The sequence below is a fragment of the Ictalurus punctatus genome, chromosome 2, assembly GCF_001660625.3.
Source record: "Ictalurus punctatus breed USDA103 chromosome 2, Coco_2.0, whole genome shotgun sequence".
In the NCBI taxonomy this organism is placed as follows: domain Eukaryota; kingdom Metazoa; phylum Chordata; class Actinopteri; order Siluriformes; family Ictaluridae; genus Ictalurus; species Ictalurus punctatus.
In genome coordinates this window covers 2,044,122-2,063,415 of record NC_030417.2, presented here as the reverse complement: position 1 = coordinate 2,063,415, position 19,294 = coordinate 2,044,122, and the positions used below count along the sequence as shown (strand labels likewise).

Below are 19,294 nucleotides of genomic sequence, written 5' to 3'. Positions count from 1 at the left end.
TTTACACATGGAATGAACCAAAAACGCTGGCATAGCGAATTAAACAGGACGATAGGACGGCCTACGTGCTGCACACGTTACAGTTTCAGTATTTTAATACAGTACGTCTGCATCAAGGCGCATTTAAAGAATAAAATCCAAACTAATAAGATGCGCTGGATCAAGTGCTATTTAATATCTACTGAATAACGAGAGCGAAGCCATTTTGTTCAATTAAACCAGAGATTAATTAACGTGATCATTACGACTCGGACGATTTATGCAGCAATATATTAGCAATATACTAGTTTCCTATTAGGTTTATTTCAATGCTCACCATCTTCTCATCATATTAGTCTTTTTAATTGATCTTTTTCATACCGTCTCCTGTTTTTTTGTTGTTGTTGTTGCATCATATTACATTAGACAGCAAAGACAACCTCTACTTGCTTCTTAATTCCGGACTTTCTGATTCTGGTTTAAAGGCAAGGGCTTGTGTTTAAAGGCACTATTGCAGTACGTCGTCTCGGACACTATTACTCAAGAAGAATCTTGCGACCTCGGAAGAAAATTGACTTAACTAGCCGCGTAAGCCGAGTCTGAATACTTGTAACTTTTACCACATAAATATCGATGCAACATTTGGACGGAAGACACCGACTCCGAATACGGCCCTTAGTGAGCCAACGGTCATGAACTCGAATCTCAGAACCATCTTATGAGTACGTCTTTTTAAAATAAATTAATAAAACGTGATCTGAGACTACAAAACATTAGGGTTTTTATTTAAACTCTTCCTCAGAAACTATTATTGCAAGGGAGCTCAAATCATCCTACAATTCCTTACTTCCTTTCTTTGTATGCTTGGTGGAGAGATTTTAGCTCAGCAGTACAACCTTGGAATCTGGTTTAAATTTGCAACACAGAAAAAAAAAAAGATCTTCAATATCGATTTCGACAACACAATCATGAACCATCAACAAATACAATGATTAGCAGCAACACCTGCCCCGTCTCCTGTCGATACTTATTACATTCTCATAAATAACACGTCTTTATTGTGGACAGTATTTTCATGTTTGATGAGTTTCCTGCTGGTTCAAAAGTCAAAGCTTTCCTCGTCAGAGATGAGTTCCCTTTTCTTTGGCAAGTCCGACATCCCGTATCTATCATCGTCTCGTTCTCTTCATATTAAAGCACCAGTGTAAAAAAAGAAAAAGAAAAGTCATCTTAAATTAGCGCAGCAGTGACAGCAACGTGGTGTCTCAAGTCTCAGGTGTGGTTTCTTCGATAAATCATTCCGTTTATGTTTACAATCATTTATACAATCTTCTTCTGTTCCTCTACTATCAACCTTTTAGTTTACATTCTCCGTGGCCTTTGTAAAGCGCTCCGGCGAGGGCGATGTCAGCTCAGAGCTGTGGTCCAATCAGGGCGAGGGCTGGGTGTTGGCCTCCAGCAGCTCCAGGAAGAGTTTGTGCATGGGCACGCGGCCGTCCTGCTTGATGCTGCAGAAGTACTGCACGGCCTTGGCCGAGGTCTGGCGCAGCAGGGGGAGGGTCATGATCAGTTTGCCCGCCCTGCGCGGGTCATCACCGTGGCGACGCTGTTCGTAGTCCTGCAGCGCTTCGTGCACGCAGTCCTGCAGCCTTTGGACTGCCGCGATGTCCTCGATGTGCATGGAGTCTGAGACAGAACAAAGGTGGGTTCAGTATTTTAGAAGCTGCGCAAATGTAACCGTGAACAGTCGTACCAAATGTTTTGGTAGCTAAATTAACACAAGCTAGCTAGCATTCATAAACTTCCAATGTTAGCGTGCTGTCATATTTTCCCCATTGTGAACATTAACTGAAGCTCTTGACCTGCATCTGCATGATTGTATGCATTGTGCTGCTGCAACGTGATTGAACTGCCGCACTGCACACTTCAGGAGCACGATGTGTATATTTGTACCTGAGTTAGCGAGCGCAATGGCCTTGAGCGTGACGAACTCCTCCCTCTCGAGGCCCATGGCTCTGTACTTCCTGACGAGCTGCAGTATGGCCGTGTGGAGCTCGAGCAAACCGGTTCGCCTCGCCTGCTCGGCATCCATCACGTAGTCCTCGGCGAACACCAGGCTGTCCCGAGCGTCCAGCGACCGGAAGACCACACGCAGGATCAGGATCTCCATCCATGCACTCTGCAGGAGACGCATCTGGTCTGGCAAAGAGAGACTGGAGAAACCTGGATGAAGAAACAAAGAAGAGAGGGAGAGAGACTCGAGTGGCGGACGTGCAAACTTTGCTGTGGTGAAGCTTTCTCTAAGGAGATTTAGGAACGTCATGTTGAGGGCGTGGTAAGTATCAATAAACATCCAGGTTGTAGTATGTGGATTATGTTTGGCTTACAGACTACGCAACTAAACTAGTAGGCTAAACTCGTATGCTAATACGCAAGTATTTAAGTAAGCTAGTATGCAAACGAATTCGTTAAGTGGATATGAAGTGTGTCGGATTGTGACTGCGCTGCTGTTAGTAGTCTTACTTTAAGGAAAGCAAGGAATCTGCTGATCTGTACAGTGCACACACACACACACATACACACACACATACACACACACATACACACACACAAATGCATGCTCACTCACACACCTGGTTTGGAGGGACTTTGTTTTGTAAGCATTAATTTATAGGTGAGTGTCAACATAAAAACAGGTGCCAGCCCATTTAGAGAGTGTGTGTGTGTGTGTGTGTGTGTGTGTGTGTGTGTGTGTGTGTGTGTGTGTGTGTGTGTGTGTGTGTATGGTTATTTCTGTTGTGAGTGTGTGTCATGTTATTTATCGCTGATAAGGCAGATAGCTTTAGAGAACAAACGTCCACGTCCACTCTGTTAGCAAAAAATAGAGCAAAAAGATGATTAGTATGGGTTAGTGTGTGTGTGTGTGTGTGTGTGTGTGTGTGCGTACCTGGAAGGTGTTTGGCCCAGCCAATGTTAAGCACCAGTTCTCGATCTGCGAGATCACACAGTGTAGTCAAAGCTTTGATGTCGTCGTCAGGGAGGGCGGGGTCAGGCATGGCGTACACCTTCTCTGGCTCCGCCCCCAACAGGTGAGACACCACCTTGTTCTCGATGTTGTAGGACTCTAAGATGCACACACAGTTTAGTGTATAGTTGTGTAACATAGTGAAAATGTAATTGTGTAGTTGAGTGTTGTGTATTTTTTAAGGTGTGTGTGTGTGTGTGTGTGTGTGTGTATGTGTGTGTAGTACCTGTGCGTATTCTCTTGTGTGTTTGTGGTAACTGCATGTTGAGGTAAGAGTTGTCTGAGTTTATGGTGCGTTTGTATTTCTGACGGCCTCCTCGAACTCTGTCTAGGCGCACACCTGAACACACACACACACACACACACACACACACACACACACATTAATTAAGAATGCTAATACACTGTGGGAAAAGCATATCATGGGCATTAAACAATATAACGCAGTGTAACACAATCTGGAATTGAAAATGTGTGTGTGTGTGAGAGAGAAAGAGAGAATCTGAGCGTGTATCGCTGTCTGTGCATGTGTGTGTGTTCTAGGTGTAGGCTAAAGTAATGGCCTTTGACAGCTGTTCAGTGTGTGTGTGGTTCCTCAGATGCATGAGTGTGTGTGTGCGTGTGTGCGTGTGTGTATGTGCTTGCTTGTGCGAGTGTGTGTGTGTGTGTCCTTGAGTTAAAAGGTGCATTATGTTTAAAAGCAGGTGTGAGATTAATTGGATTTCATTATGACTATCGATCTGCGGTGTCGCCTTCGATTAAGCCGTGATGAGTGTCCTGGGTTTTACACTTACGATCCCTCCATCCACTCCCTCTCTCTCTGTCTGTCTTTTTCTGTCTCTCTCTCCATCTCTCTGTCTGTCTATGCCTGTATATCTGTCTCTGTGTGTCTCTGTCCCTCTCTCTCAATCTGTCTGTGTGTATCTCTTTCTCTCTGTCTCTTGCTGTTTATTTCTCTCTCTCTCGCTCTCTGTGTGTATATCTGTCTCTCTCATTCCCTCTGTCTGTTTCTGTGTATCTTTTTTCTCCCTCTCTCATTGTCTATCTGCCTATCTCTCTGTGTATCTCTCTGTCTATTTGTTTCTTACTCTCTCATTCTCTCTATGTGAATATCAATTATTTACTGATCTCTCTCTGTCTATCTGTCTCCCTCTCTCTTTGTATATGTCGCTCTTTCTCTGTCTGTCTGTCTGTCCCTTTCACTCTCTGTCTCTTTGCCTGTCTGTCTTTCTTTTGCATCTGAAAGCTTTTTCATTTGTTTTCTCCTCAGCACACCAGCCAACATCAGCCTTAGGTAGGAGGTGTGGCCTAATTGTAGGAGGTGTGGCCTACATACAAGAAGTGTGGCCTACATGTAGCAGGTGTGGCCTAAAGGTAGGAGGCGTGATATAAATGCAAGAGATATGGTCTAAATGTAGGGGGTTTGGCCTAGAATTATGCTGTGATATGTTACTTTTTTTGCTTTTTATACACACACACTCACCCTCTCGCAGCATGCCCACTGAGATGCACTTGGTGAAGCGGCAGGCCTGACAGGATTTCCTCCTCCTCTTAGTAATCTCACACTCACTGCTCGCTGGACACGTGTATTCAATACTGCCTAGAGAGAGAGAGAGAGAGAGAGAGAGAGAGAAACAATACAGCATTGCTGAAGTGTAAATGGATGTGGTGCAGCAGAGCGCTAAGCAACCGGAAGGATGACCACGTGAAAGTTCTGGTTGTATCTGCAGTATACAGTATTATGGCTGTATACGCCAGTGTGTTACGCTACAGGGGAACATATTGTTTGTCTCAGTTTGAAGTTAAAAAAAAAAAAAAAGTCATTATGTCAACTAACATGTTCTTGAATTACGTCAAAATCCTGCAGTACACCCCGAGAGGTTTTATTTTCATGTCCGAACCTTGGATAGTGCGTTTGAAGAAGGCTTTGCAGGCCTCGCAGGACGCCACGCCGTAATGAAACCCAGACGCGACGTCTCCACACACCAAACACAGGCGCTTGGGCCCCGAGCTCCCTTCAAACTCACTCTTCACCTGCAGCTCGGGAACCGAACCAGGCCTAAGCCCCGCCCCTGGGGTAAGATATGAACCTGGTGAGGCCACGCCCCCACGGTCACCCCTCGTTACGGAGCCGTAGCTGTCCGACGACGATCCTTCAGGACTGTGCTGCATCAGGGAGGCGGGGCTCGCGGGCTCGGCCTTGATGAAGGCTTGATGATGACCGCTGATGGGCATCATATCCAGGAAGCTGTAGAGGAAAAGTACGAGTGTAATGAATAACGCAGCACAAAAGACTTTTTTTTTCTTTTCTTTTTTCTTTCAGGAAAGATAATTTTGCAGAATGACGGAAATCCCTGAAAAAAATTTCCGTCGTGTCAGCTTGAAAATTCCGCTTTAAAAGCAGGAAATGAGAGAAACACCTCGCACGTGACGGCTAGGCGGCTTCGTTCTCACAGAAATCACCTCCCACTTTCCCACGTCTGGATTCCACTCATGTTTACAGTACACACACACACACACACACACACACACTATTACTAGACCATACCTGTTAATACCTGTCCATTAGCATTCAACCATCTCTATCTCTCTCTCTCTCTCTCTGTGTCTCTCTGTCTCTCTCTCTCTCACACACACACACACAACATCTGGAAGGCTGCCAGTAACGTGAGGCTAAAGCTGATTTGGCTTTTCTGTGGGAACTAGCCGATTTAGACCTGACTGACCTGGACGGCAATCCCATAAGTCTCTTTCCACCACTTCTGCCTGAGAAACACACACACACACACACACACACACACACACACACATGCACACACTTTACTCCTACCCATGCACCATGCAAGCAAAAAACAATTCCACACTCACACTCGTTTACACAATGTTGTCTGTAAATCCCACACACTGACATGCTTTTGTTTAGTACATATCACGTATATCACGTATCGTAGAAATGCCTTCAAGAATTATTCTACAGCGTGATCTTGTCGTACTGACGTCCAGCGCTAACTCTAGCTACCTTCAGCTAACCGAATCTTCAGCTAATATAATATCACCGAAGTCTCGATTTGTTCACTGCGACGCACGAAACGAGACGTTCTCGCCCTCTCTCTTCAGTCTCCTCACGTCATCCTAACCTTTACCAGGATAAAGTCATGCTAACGGATTTGCGTGCCAGGTCCGGAACGTTATCAGTCGCTCAAAAACGTCTTTAATGCGCGCCGCGTTTCCGCCGACCCTTTCCTCGTATCTATCTATTGTTCTCGTTCCTCGAGTCCCGTGCAAACCGCGTGTGAGGTTGTCGCGTCTGCGGCGGAACGCGCGTGTTTGCTTTTCCACTTTTATCTGATAAGACTGGACCTGTGGCGTACAACGATTCCAGGGTTCTTTCCAAAAGATTTGAATACATACACACCTGTACACTCTTAAAGTCTTTAAACGGTTCTTTGTTTCCTGAAGAACACTCTGTCGTAGGGTTCTACGTAGAGCTTGGTTTTATTGATTTTCTCACATAGGCTAGAATTCCAATTTCATCTGTCAATTCAAACTGGACATTTGCAGCCTTTGGTCTTAGAATAAAGGAGGGGGTTGGGTTTGTTGTTTTTTTAGGATTGTTAAAGATTGGCGTATTTTCACCGCCAAGTTGAAAAAAGTTTGACTTTTCGTAAAACAGAAGAGAGACCAATCAGGTCACAAGAAGCGAGAGGGAAAAAATACATGGAGGATACAGTGTTATGTGCGTTCGAGTCCTTCTGGGAAGTTTGTATTTTGGGAAGTCGGAAAGTCGTAACGACGATGTCAGGTGCGTTCAAGATGGCGAACCATTTCTCTCCTATAGGTGCTTAAATGTTAAAGAGATTAAACAGGTGCTCCATATACCAAACTCATAGCACCTCAAATCAGCTTCCGAGGCGAGTAAACATTCAATTTCGACAAATTTACCGTCGACTACAGATGTCCATTGATTCCGACACGTTTTCTTACTGACGCGCCACAGACTCGAGGAAAATCCGGAGTTTCCACTAATCGTAATAACGACTTTGTAGTGGCGTTCACGTGCGTTCGACTCGTAAGATCCGATCTTTCCTTGACAGCACTCGAACACGAGGGAATATGAGGAGGTTTGCAAGGTATTTTGTTGACTGTATCCCAACGTAGCTAAAAAACGATAGCTCAGAGCTCTAGTGATGTTCTTCCACCACGGTTACAGCGAAGGCGAAGAACATCCTGATCACCAGATTTTACACCAAACTGTACTTCATCTGCATGACTTGATCATTTGATAATGAATCGAATCTAGAGAGCGAGCTAGACTGGTTAACTAACTGCTACGAGCTAGGACTGGCAAGAGCGTTGTTATGATTATTACAGTATATATACAGTATAAATACTCAGTTGAGGGATTCTATGCAGATGCTTTAAAGTTTTCTCCACACTGTAGGACTCTAGATGTACCTACATTCAGGAAGTACTTGTCTAAAATAAGGGTCTGAAGGGTCTTTCTTTCCTTCACAGAAAGCTGCATACAGCTTTCCTCAAAAAGCTAATCACGGTCCAGGGATGTGTCGTAACCTCTTACCGCTGTGCTAAAGCGGGCCGTGTTCATTTTCAGGTGAACGATGAATATTAAAGGTTCCGCACCAGTGACGAGGAAAGGTATCGTTGAGCACTTTATTGTGAGAGTGTTCACACGGGCCAACGCCGTCTCATTCGAACACGCTGAGCTTTAACACTGAGCTGCTCAGCTCGCTGGCAGACGGATAGACGGATAGTAAAGCGGCGTACGGCTAATCCGTTCTAAGAGAGCGATTTGGCAGCGCTGGGATTTGAACTCGCAGTCTTCTTCTGCCTATTTAACAAAACAAAGAAAAGAAAAAACATTCAAAAGGGTCGGGGTGGATCCGGAGTCTATCCCAGGGCTTGAGGTGGGAATACACACTGGATGAGTTCATCGCAAGGCACCATGCACACACACTCGGATTCACGCTTCATTTAGCATAGCCAATACACCTGACATGTTTTCAGGAGGTGGGGGGATACTAGAGAAGACTGAGGACTCATCATTTCCCCCACATGTAGCTGATTTTATAGAAGACATGTATAAGCGACACTTAAAAGCGACCAGATTAGCCTCAACACACACTCGTCTTGAGACACCGTATGTTTTGTACGTGGAATGTAAATTGCAGAAATTTTCCCATTCAAATTCTAGGCCACGCCCACTTACCTGAGGAAGTGATGATGCCAAACTATGTGTTAAACCGTAGGGGTCTGGGGTTATTTTGGCTGTTTTTGTATGCTATTGACATATATATAAAACTTTTGGAAAATGTTTACCATGCAAGTGGTATTAATTCAGCACAACTTAGCCAATAAGGACCTGACCATACTTTTTCACTGAAGCACAATAGACCAAAAAACAAACAATGGCAAAGATATTTCCAATAAGTGCAAAAACCATCCTGTGTCAGTTTTTATCCGTTTTAATGTACTATATTTCTGTTTTCACGTAGTCGATTGACACCAAACAAAAGCCCACACTTTCGACCCAAGAACAGTATCTGCTTTGGGGTTGTTTTTTTTGCGACGTTGACTTTTTAATTACATGACTTGACGCAACGTGTGTTAAGGAAGAAAGTTAATAGACACAAAATATATGTGTCATAAACTGCCAGAACCGACACCAGCCAGGTCGAGGCACTGAACCACTCCACAAAGACGTTTAAGGAGAGTTTAAGGAGAGAAATCCTAGACTGGTAGGCCTAGTTAAAAACTTCTCTTACTTGTTAGCTGCATTAGCTTTATAGGTCTAGACAAGACAAGTGTCCAACGTGTCCCGGACTAGATTTGGGATAAAACAGGACTTCATGTGCATACATGAGTGTTTTCCACCAAACCACTCCTTTAAAGAGACGACGCACTTGTGCATGTATAATGAGGGTGAGAGGAAACACTCCAAAGCAGTTAAAGACGACTGCAGTCAAGAGTGAGGAAGAGAAATGATAGCCTTACTATACAGCATGAAAAGATATATGATTATAGCAAGGGTGGACATTTTCCATCGTGTGTGTGTGTGTGTGATATATATGATCTCTTGTCATATTAAAAGCATTTTGATATATGAACAATTATTTCATCCATACATTCAGCAGCCATCAATTCTGGCATGAACAGAGCGGTCTGTGTGTGTGTGTGTGTGTGTGTGTGTGTGTGTGTGTGTGTGTGTGTGTGTGTGTGTGTGTGTTCTATTAACACACACTGTTAATGTGATCCAAAAAAAGTTATTAACCTTTAACAGGAGGTAGATTTATACTGAAGGATGAGCACAGTGAGAGAGAGAGAGAGAGAGAGAGAGAGAGAGAGAGAGAGAGAGAGAGAGAGAGAGATTACTGACTGAATAGAATTAAATGAATGGATATGACAATAGTGTAAAAGAAAGTGCAAAAAAAAATAAAAAGCAATATACAAAAATACAAACCTGACACTTTATTGATGATGAAGAAGAAGAAAAGTGAGAAAGGAAACACTTACTCGCGCTGATAAAGCTCCACTAGATCCATGAAGAAACACAAGCTGTGGTCATACTCTGTTTAAAATATATATTTTAAAACGTTTTATGCTCTTAAATTAGTTTGTGTGTGTGTGTGTGTTTTCCCATAAAGTTTACGAGAGATATGTTGAGCGTTGTGCGTCTCGCGCTCAGCCAGAAGAGAAGAGTGCATTCTCACAGCTCGAGCGCCAAGGCAACGCGACCTGTGTGTTCATACATATTCATGAGCTCATTTGCATATTCTGCGCTCCAGCTAATAGGATGAAGCAGATATGTGTAAGGGGCGGGCGGAATGCATAACGGCCGAGAGAGAGAGAGAGAGAGAGAGAGAGAGAGAGAGAGAGAGAGAGAGAGAGAGAGAGAGAGAGAGGAAAGGAGGGATAAAAAGAAAGACAGGAAGCTGGAAAGAACTGAGAGAAAGAGATGAACAAGTCTTGCTTGTCCTAATAGTAGTAGTAGTAATAATAATAATAATAATAATAATAATAATAATAATACACTTTATTTAGATAGCATCTTTCATAGAACTCAATATGCTTTAGTAAAAATAGTAAAATAGGCAATAGATAATATAATACAATGCAGTAAATAATAGTAGTGAGTAGAAGTGAAGAAGAATAGGAAGAGGCAAAAATAAGAACACTAATTATTACATCCATTCATCCATCCATCCATTTTCTATACCGCTTATCCTACAGGGTCGTGGGGAACCTGGAGCCTATCCCAGGGAGCGTGGGGTACAAGGCGGGGTACACTCTGGACAGGGTACCAATCCATCACAGGGCACAATCACATACATACTCACACACACATTGATACTCTACACACACTTTAGCATGCCAATCAGCCAACCATGCATGTGTTTGGACTGGGGGAGGAAACCGGAGAACTTGGAGGAAACCCCCGCAGCACGGGGAGAACATGCAAACTCACAGGGCACACACAGGGCTGCGGCAGGGATTTAGCCCCCAACCCTGGAGAAGTGAGGCGAATGTGCTAACCACTAGTATTACAAATATATATATAATTAAAAAGTGTGTAAAAATAAATATAAAAATACAATCACCAAAAGTGAAGTGAAAATAAAAGCGAAGTAACAGCAAGGAAAATCCATCCATCCATCCATCCATCCGTTTCCTGGAGCGCTTATCCTACACATCCTGCAGCTGCGTAACTCTCAGAGCTCACTCGAGTCCGTGTCGGTAAAAGTGTCGCGTCGCCACTTTGACCGCAAATGATGATGACACAATAAATAACATTTTAATGTCACTAGTTAAAGACGGTATCACGTCACAGTTTGAATGAATTACACGGGCTGGATGCTTGTGGTTAAGTGTTCTTCTTTGTGTCGTGTATAAACGACTACAACAACAAAAAATAAAATGACAGGGTTTGAGGTTGTTATATGCCACTATTATTGTCGTTACTGATGTATTTGTCCTTATTGTTATTGTTCGTGTTATTAGTAATTGTTCACGGCAGCGTGTCATGTATACAACATACAGTCATGCCGGTGAGGAAGGTTTGAATTAAGGGAGAGTGAGGTTTAAAGGAAGGGCAATTATTTAGGGTAAAGTCCAATATTGTGGTGTAAACCTGGGATAAAAAACTGAAGAAACACAAAACACACACACACACACACAGAGTAACTTGGCATTTTCAGCTGCACTTAAAGAAAGATCTGAGCTTCAGATCAGTGTTTCCTGAAAGCATCGTGCTTTTGTTCGTGATCAGATAACAGCACTGATAAGCAGCTGTTTTTCTATCGAGACTACAGGCTAATTAGATGGAGATTTAGACGGCGGTGTTTACTTTCTCAGATTAGACCGTGTTTGCGTACACACGAAACGCACTGCCAGCACGGGCTTAAAAGAGCAGCTCGGGCGATTTTACACAATTTTTCTCCTTTCCTACGAACGCGGTCCGTCAGCTGAGACGTGTTTGAGGCCTGACGTTTTTTAACAGCCACCTTGTTGAACTCTGGATTCCGATTGGTCAGCAGCTCGGACGATAGCGTAGGTCTATTTCAACCTATAGTTTCCGTAGCAGCAGCCTGTGGTGTTGAAGTTTTCTTTAAGGAGAAAGCTAGTTTAGTTCATGTTTACAGAAGGAGTCTCCAGTGTTCGTGTCGGAGGTAAAGCTAAAAGTCGTTTGAAGTTTTCCAACATGTTCAGGGCAGAGGAGTTTTTACGTTTTGTGGTTTCATGGTAAAAACAGATAAAAGACAACCTGTCTTAAGAGAGGGGCAAAAAAGAGTCAAGAGACAGCACGACTGCTCGTAGCTGCTGTAATGTAAACGTCGCGCAACATTAAATGTAACTCTAAACTATATATTAAAATTTCTGTGGTATAAGGGGAATAAAACACTTGCGGGGGTGGGTACAGTAACTCCACGTTTGCCTTCATCACTCCACCCCATCGCTGATTAGTTTCCTATGACAGCAATGACACGGAGAGTGTTCGAACTTCAATAAACCGTGTCGTTCAGGTCAGTAACACCATTTGTATATCAGATTGGAACAGATTTTTTTTCAGTTTTTTATTCCATTTTATATTCTGTATACAGTTGAGGTCATACGTTTACACACGTGTTGAAGTGTTAACAGTTTTAAAAAAAAAAAAAAATGAAGCGTGATAGTCCTGCCCTGAACAAGCTCTTTCACACGCTTTTCCAGAATCTTCTGCATACTTGACCGCTTTCCAACAGTCGCTATATGATGTTTAGAAATAATAACAATTTATTCTGATCGTCCTGTTCACCCTGCTATTATTATTATTATTATTATTATTATTAGTAGTAGTAGTAGTAGTAGTAGTAGTATTTACATACTCATGGTTCTCCAGGACCAGGTTAGTTAAAAATAATAATTATAATACATTTTGAAACCTAATTATACAACGACAGCTTATCTTTTACAAGACACCACGCAATTAATACCCCTAAATATGTCTTTGTTGATTAACTCCATTTGAGGCAAGAAGGAAACGTGTGTACATTTTCTTTTCGGTCCTCGTAGAGATCACGCTAACGAGTAAGTACGCACTGATGCAGCCCTTACTGAGTGCGCATTCATGCAAACTAGTGTGAAAGATGAGATCGTGATGACCAAGAAGTTTTATCAGCAACGACACAACGGAAAAGAATTGACGGAGTGATTCATCCAACAACAACAAAAAAAAAAACCGTTTAAAAGGTGATGCATTAACACGTGGTCGGAAACGTCAACAGTGTGAACGCAGGTGTCTTTGATCCAATACAAAGAGCTCTATCAGAAATACTTCCTATCCTAGGCCATAAGGTGACATTACAACACACACACACACACACACACACACACACACACACACACTTACTTCTGTCTGAGGTACAACATTAAAGCCTACTCCACTTTACTCCAGTACACACTGTAACTGATATCTGATGACTGATAACACACACACACACACACACACACACACACACACACACACACACACACACACACACACACACACACAGGCTTCTGTTACAAACACCATTATAATTTTTTTCTCAATGATTAAGGAACTAAGTGTCTGTGTGTACATAGCCTTTATTCTGCGGATGTAAACATGGACTTGCTAAGCCCGCACACACACACACACACACACACACACACACACATACACACACATGCACATGACAGCTATCTTTGCTTTCAGTATGAATGGCTTCTTTTCTTTATTTTAGATGTCTGTTTAAAATCCATTTGTCTTTACTGTGCAAATATTCTTCTTTTTCTTTGTTTGTTTGTTTGTTTGTTTTACAATTGTTCTCAGATGTACAAATCCAAAAACCAGCGGTGTTTGCTAGCGTTCCTCGTGGTGCGTTCATCATAAAACGTCCATTCTTCACAGCTTTGAACATTTCGAAGAACTTTACAAGTCACGACACGATACCGAGGTTTAGCTATCGATGCTAAGTGTGAACAGCGTAAATTTCAGTGTACGGAGTCCATTTTCCTCAAATCTGAGGAAAGTCCCAATACTCAGAGGCCTTGTCTCATTTCCGTATGTCCGTATAAATGACCGTTAGCTAAATTGTTCACAGGAGTTAGCTAGCTGTATCGTTGCCTAGCAACAGGTCTGTCACAACTCTTAAACAAAGCGTGTCGAAAAGTCACAAGCACAAATTCATTCAAAAGAAATTTGCAGAACGTGCGTAACGGTTTCATGGTTTCATGTTCATACGAATTTTATACGCATTTATCTCATATATACGCATATATCGAATTTTATACTAATTTTATACGCATTTCGAGAAAACGAACAAATGTGTTTTGTGGATATTCCACGTCATTAAATGTAACTATAAATGGATAGAAAGTACAATATGTTGTTCTTTAATTCATGAAACGTTATTCATGAGTCGTTTCACAGCCAATTGCTCTGGTGTAAGAGGAATATATAACATAACCTTATGGTGGAAACAATAACTTGATTACTTTCCTATAACAGCATGAGTTTTATTCCATTTTTATTGGTTGTAAATGTCATGCTGAAATCTTAGAGCTCAATATCAGACTGTTTTTTTTGTTTGTTTGTTTTTTTTTTTTCAGACATCTTTTTTTTTTTACAGGTTTTATTTTTCACGCTTTGAGGCAGATTCGCCCGCAGTGGACATTTGTCGCAGCTGATTCATGCCTTTGTTGACTGTAAAGCCTTGTATTGGAGGAAAATGTGCTACATAAATAAAGACTAACCAGAGAACCCGATATGAGGGCGCACGTGAAGGTCACTCACTTTGTTATAAGTAAAGACAAGAGCAAACAGTTACGACGTGAAAGAGCAACTTACGATTGAAACAGTATACAAACCAAGCCTGAAGCTGAGACGCTCAGGGTTAAGAGCTTTCCTCAAGGTCCTGGGATTCGAACTCATAACCTTCTGGGCATTAGTGCAGAACATTAAACATCAGATCCATACGAAGGAGAGAGATATATATACACACACACACACACACATTATATATATATATTTTTTTAATTATAGGTATATAAATCCGGATTAAGTCTGGATCAAGAGACCTTATAGGAAAATATTTCTAAATAATTTTTATATTTACACCAAAATTACCATTAAAATTGACACATATTATTGCTTATATTTCATTTAGTGTGTAAAAATAAATAAATAATAATACTTTATGGCTCAAGATCTTATCCCAAAATTGTCACATACTGTAGAACCTTCATTTCAAGATCTTCCAAAATCTCTCCATCCGCCATATAGAAGAAAAGATACATACTGTTTGTCTGTTAAAGCATTAAAGCCACTTTAATAGGAACAATGAACCAATAATCCGAACAGCCAATCAAGTGGCAGCTGCACAATACATTAAATCATGCAGATACAAGTCAAGTCAAGAGAGTGTTAATGTTCACATCAAACATCGGAATGTTAGTGAATCTTAGTGAAGTTTTGCAGAGTCTGCTGATCTGCTGATCTCTTGGGATGTTCACACACAGCAGTCTCTAGAGTTTATACAGAATGGCGCGTAAAACAGAAAACATCCAGTGAGCAGCAGTATTCCGGGGGGAATACTGATATGAGAGAGAGAGAGAGAGAGAGAGAGAGAGAGAGAGAGAGAGAGAGAGAGAGAGAGAGAGAGTTAGAACGGCCAGACTGAATGACCGCGAGGTGAAAGTGAGGATACAGTAACTCAGATCACCAGTCTATACAACCGTGACGAGCAGAAAAGCATCTCGGAATACACCCTAGCAGTCACTTACACTTACATTTACACCAGCTGACTCGTTCGCCTTTAACATCTTCATTACAGAAAAATGAGATGGAAATATTCTCCCTTTAGATTTTATATAGTTCTGGACTTTTGGGTGAATTCACATCTTTTACTTATTGTATGTTTGCATCTTTAGCATGTTTAGGATTAATATTTGAGGCTGTAGAGTGCATCAAAACATGCAGCTTTATGGGTCGGGACTTTGACAGGACATTGGATTTGAACAAGAGTCCTGTCACTACTAGATGACACACACACACACACACACACACACACACACACACACACACACACACACACACTAAGGGAGATTAAATGAGCTTGATTCACTTAAACCACAAGCACGCATGCTCAGGCATTCGGTGATCTTAATCTGCTTAAACCCCGATGACTCTCTTCATCCATCAATTACACAGAAAATATAAATGAAGGCCTTCGGACACTGACAGGAAACTTAATACTCTCACCCGCTTTATTTTTTATAATCTGCTCATTACCAATTTATAAGCTAATTAGCATATATTTCAGACAATAAGCCACTCTCTCTCTCTCTCTCTCTCTCTCTCTCTCTCTCTCACACACACACACACACACACACACACACACACACACACACACACACACACACACATACCTCACTAACGTCCCCTGAATGTGAACCAAAATCGTTTAAACAGCTCCAGATTTATTACAGCACCTCCTACTGGTGCAATATAGCACAATTTGTGCCCCATTAGTGTTGCCATAGTTTATTTATTTATTTATGTATTTATTTATTTATTTAAAATGTGTATATGTATATATGTGTGTGTGTGTATGTGTGTGTGTGTGTGTGTGTGTGTGTGTGTGTGTGTGTGTGTGTGTGTGTAATAAAACACAACAGGGCGCTGTGTTGAAGTGAAACTACTGTTACCACCCTGAAGTTGATTATTTTCCGATAAAAGCACCACCCCGAATGTGTTATTCCTCTTATACCGCAGCAATTACCAAGCCTAATAACTTTTAAATATTTAATAAACAACATGCCATAGGTTTTGTACTTTATACATACCTTTTTTTTTTTACACTCATTCCCTCAGCCGCCTCTTTATTTCCCTGTCTTTTACACTTAATATAACAAAATATATTTCCCACGGCTAAAAACATAAAGTTACACCTTTGCTCGTTACAGAGTGCTGACCCTGGGGACGCCTTAAAAAACTAATTACAACAATTGCACACGTTTTTAATTTGCAGCTAAACGGTAATGAAAGTGTGTCTTATCATCAACTCCTTTGTTGTTGTTGTTGTTGTAAATATTAGGCTGTTTTTGAGACGTAGGACAGAGAGTATACAGTATTTACACATTTAAGTTCAAAGTGCCGTTTTATTATCGTTCGCGTCTGTAGCTTGAAGCAGGTCTTAACAGAAAATAAACATGAGAGAGACTTCTATAACGTCTTAGCTACATTAGCCTCGTAGCTCCAGTGCCAAACTAAAGAAGCAAACGAACTTCAGACGACAAACACCAACTTTGTTTGGGATTGAGCATCTTTTTTCCATTCATCATAATTCATCATCTTGCTTAGTCTACAGTTTTATACATTAATTTGACAATCCTGTTATTTCTACTACTTTCTGATCAGTAGCTGCTTAATTAAGACACGTCGGCAAAAGCCAGAGTAAACAAGGACGTAGAGTTGACAAAATACAAGGCGAGATAAGAAATCAAGGCCATGGCCGTGCCTCTCTTTTTTTTTCCAGCCCTTTCTCCTCACCCAAACCGAATACGGTTCCCGCATCCATCTGTACAAACCCGAACTAAATCTCAGACCAATCTGAGACTAGCCTGCAGTTTGTCCTCTGACCAATCAGTAAAGAGAGTCCTCGGCGTCTAAGTGTACTGGAGCGTAGTTTTGTCATATTTACACCTGACGTTGAAAAGGAACAGAAATCAAATGTTTAAAATTTCTCACTAACAAACGTAAAGTATCGGCCAAGACGCGTTTTTTTTTTGTTGTTGTTTTTTTTGCATTGTAGCTAGCAAATGATTCAAGTCTCTCACCCAAAATATTTACAGTTAACACATACCCAGACCTCCACTTGCTCTAAACAACCGCTTTAAGCTTCATAAAACTATTTCACTATTCAATATCACCTGATTCAATATGGCAAAGCGATACCAAACCACACTGTCAGAAAGGAAAAAAAAAGGCTACTCCAGCTATCCAAAATGGCCGCCTCCATAACATTACAATGTGATGTTACTAGTCAGATTTTCTTCATGTTTAAAGATAACGGTATGTCCTATTGTGTCTTAAATCGCATCTGTAAGTCTATCTGGTTTGAGGTGCGTATTTAAATTTTTAAAAATGTCTAATGTGAATTTTGTTACGTTAGCTACATTAGCTTGATAGCTCTAGTTTGGGATATTTGGGATAAAAGTGAAATGTACATGTATTGTAGTCATGGGTTTCCTGTCTAGTTATGTTTTTATGTTTTATTGTTTTGTTTTTCACATACACAGTCAAGCAATTTTAACATATGACAGGTGCTACATAAAACATAGAATTATTCAAATTAGTAGTAGTAGAAGTAGTAGTAGATCACTGTAGTGACATTTTTGTAAATATATTGCTATTGTATAAATAGTCACATCCTTCTGAAAAAATAACGTACAATTTTCTTGTAAAATAGTCACATCTTGCTTTCAGTTATCCTCATCAAAACATGAAAAATAATAAATCCTTTAAAAAATGAATAATATATAGCAGTAACACAGCGCTTTCTTCTAGTACTAAAATAAGTAAGAAACATAACTTTTACAAATTTAAATAAAGTACAGACACAAATATTTGATTTTCTATGTCATTTTTTTTCTTCCATTGAATAATCTTTGCGTGTGTTTGTGTTGGGGGGGGGGGGGGGGGGTTGTGTTGTGTTGTTTTTTTTAAGTCTCCATGTCAACTCTATGTTTTGTAGATGGTTGCTGATCCGACATAATTCAAATCCCTCAAACTGCTACAACCGGTTTCCATGTCATACGATACAGCACATTAAGACTTAAAGAAAGTAAAGAAAGGAGAGTAAAGAAAGAATACAGAGTACCAGTATAGTCGTCGTCTGAAACGAGGGATCGGTATCAGATCAGACTTGGCGTTTTCAGATCTGATGATCAGCTGAAGGAGAGTAATGGAAAACAAGGACATGCTCACGGTTATAGCTTTTAAACAGCTTGTACCATCAAAACCGGTGTCTATCAGTATTGTATTAAAATACAACTTTTAAAAACGCCAATAATATAACATCAATATAACATTTACTTTACCAGTAAAGATTGTATATATTTATGAATATGGCTTTAAGAAATCTTCTCAGAAATCCTGTCATGTTAGTTCATGTTAGCTAGCTAGCTAGCCAAAATGACTAGCAAGTTTTATGTATATTTAGATTTGAATATGACTTTCAGAAAAATTCCTCTCAGAAATCCTGTTAGGTTAGTGTCTGTTACTTAGCTAGCGAACACTGGCAGTAACGATTAGGAATGTGAAATATATAAATCGCTAAGAAATCTCAGACGGGTTGATGCAAGTTAGTTATCGAAAGTTAGCAGCAGAAAATTCTGTACGTTAATAAATATGACTTGGGGAGGAAAACGATCTTCTCAGAAATCCTGTCAGGATACTTCATTTTAGCCATGTAGCTAACAAAGAGCATTTACATTTATGAATGACTTTTTTAAAAAAGCCTCTCAGATTTAAAAAAAATATCTAAATGAATAAATGACCTACATCAGGTCGTGTAAGTTCATTTTAGCTAGCTAATGTTAGCAGTAAATATGATGTACTTTTATGACTGACTAGATATCCTGATCAGGTATGTTCAACTTATTTAGTTAGCTAGCTAACTAACGTTAGCAACAAAGATTATGACTAAAAATCCTGTCATTATATTATGTTGGCGAGCTAGCTAATATTAGAACATTAGCTAACAAAGATCA

General features: G+C 40.8%; 1 protein-coding gene across 1 annotated transcript; it reads right to left on the bottom strand.

Moving 5' to 3' along the window:
• Positions 1-747: 747 nt before the first annotated feature.
• esrrgb (estrogen-related receptor gamma b) lies at positions 748-9,753 on the bottom strand. The gene is made up of 7 exons (XM_017455755.3): positions 9,536-9,753; positions 4,906-5,252; positions 4,488-4,604; positions 3,231-3,344; positions 2,927-3,103; positions 1,933-2,202; positions 748-1,665 (listed from the first exon to the last, which is right to left on the bottom strand). Exons 1-7 carry the CDS (start codon positions 9,562-9,564, stop codon positions 1,409-1,411), a joined length of 1,311 nt encoding a protein of 436 aa, XP_017311244.1. The 5' UTR covers positions 9,565-9,753; the 3' UTR covers positions 748-1,408.
• Between the last annotated feature and the right edge of the window lie 9,541 nt (positions 9,754-19,294).

Bases quoted from the DNA above. Each gene is read 5' to 3' on its own strand.
- esrrgb (XM_017455755.3), bottom strand. From the start codon at position 9,564: ATGGATCTAGTGGAGCTTTATCAGCGCGA. The intron at 5,253-9,535 runs GTAAGTGTTTCC...TTTCCTCTACAG, and splicing joins GTGGAGCTTTATCAGCGCGA to CTTCCTGGATATGATGCCCA. The intron at 2,203-2,926 runs GTACGCACACAC...TTCTTCATCCAG, and splicing joins CTGGGCCAAACACCTTCCAG to GTTTCTCCAGTCTCTCTTTG.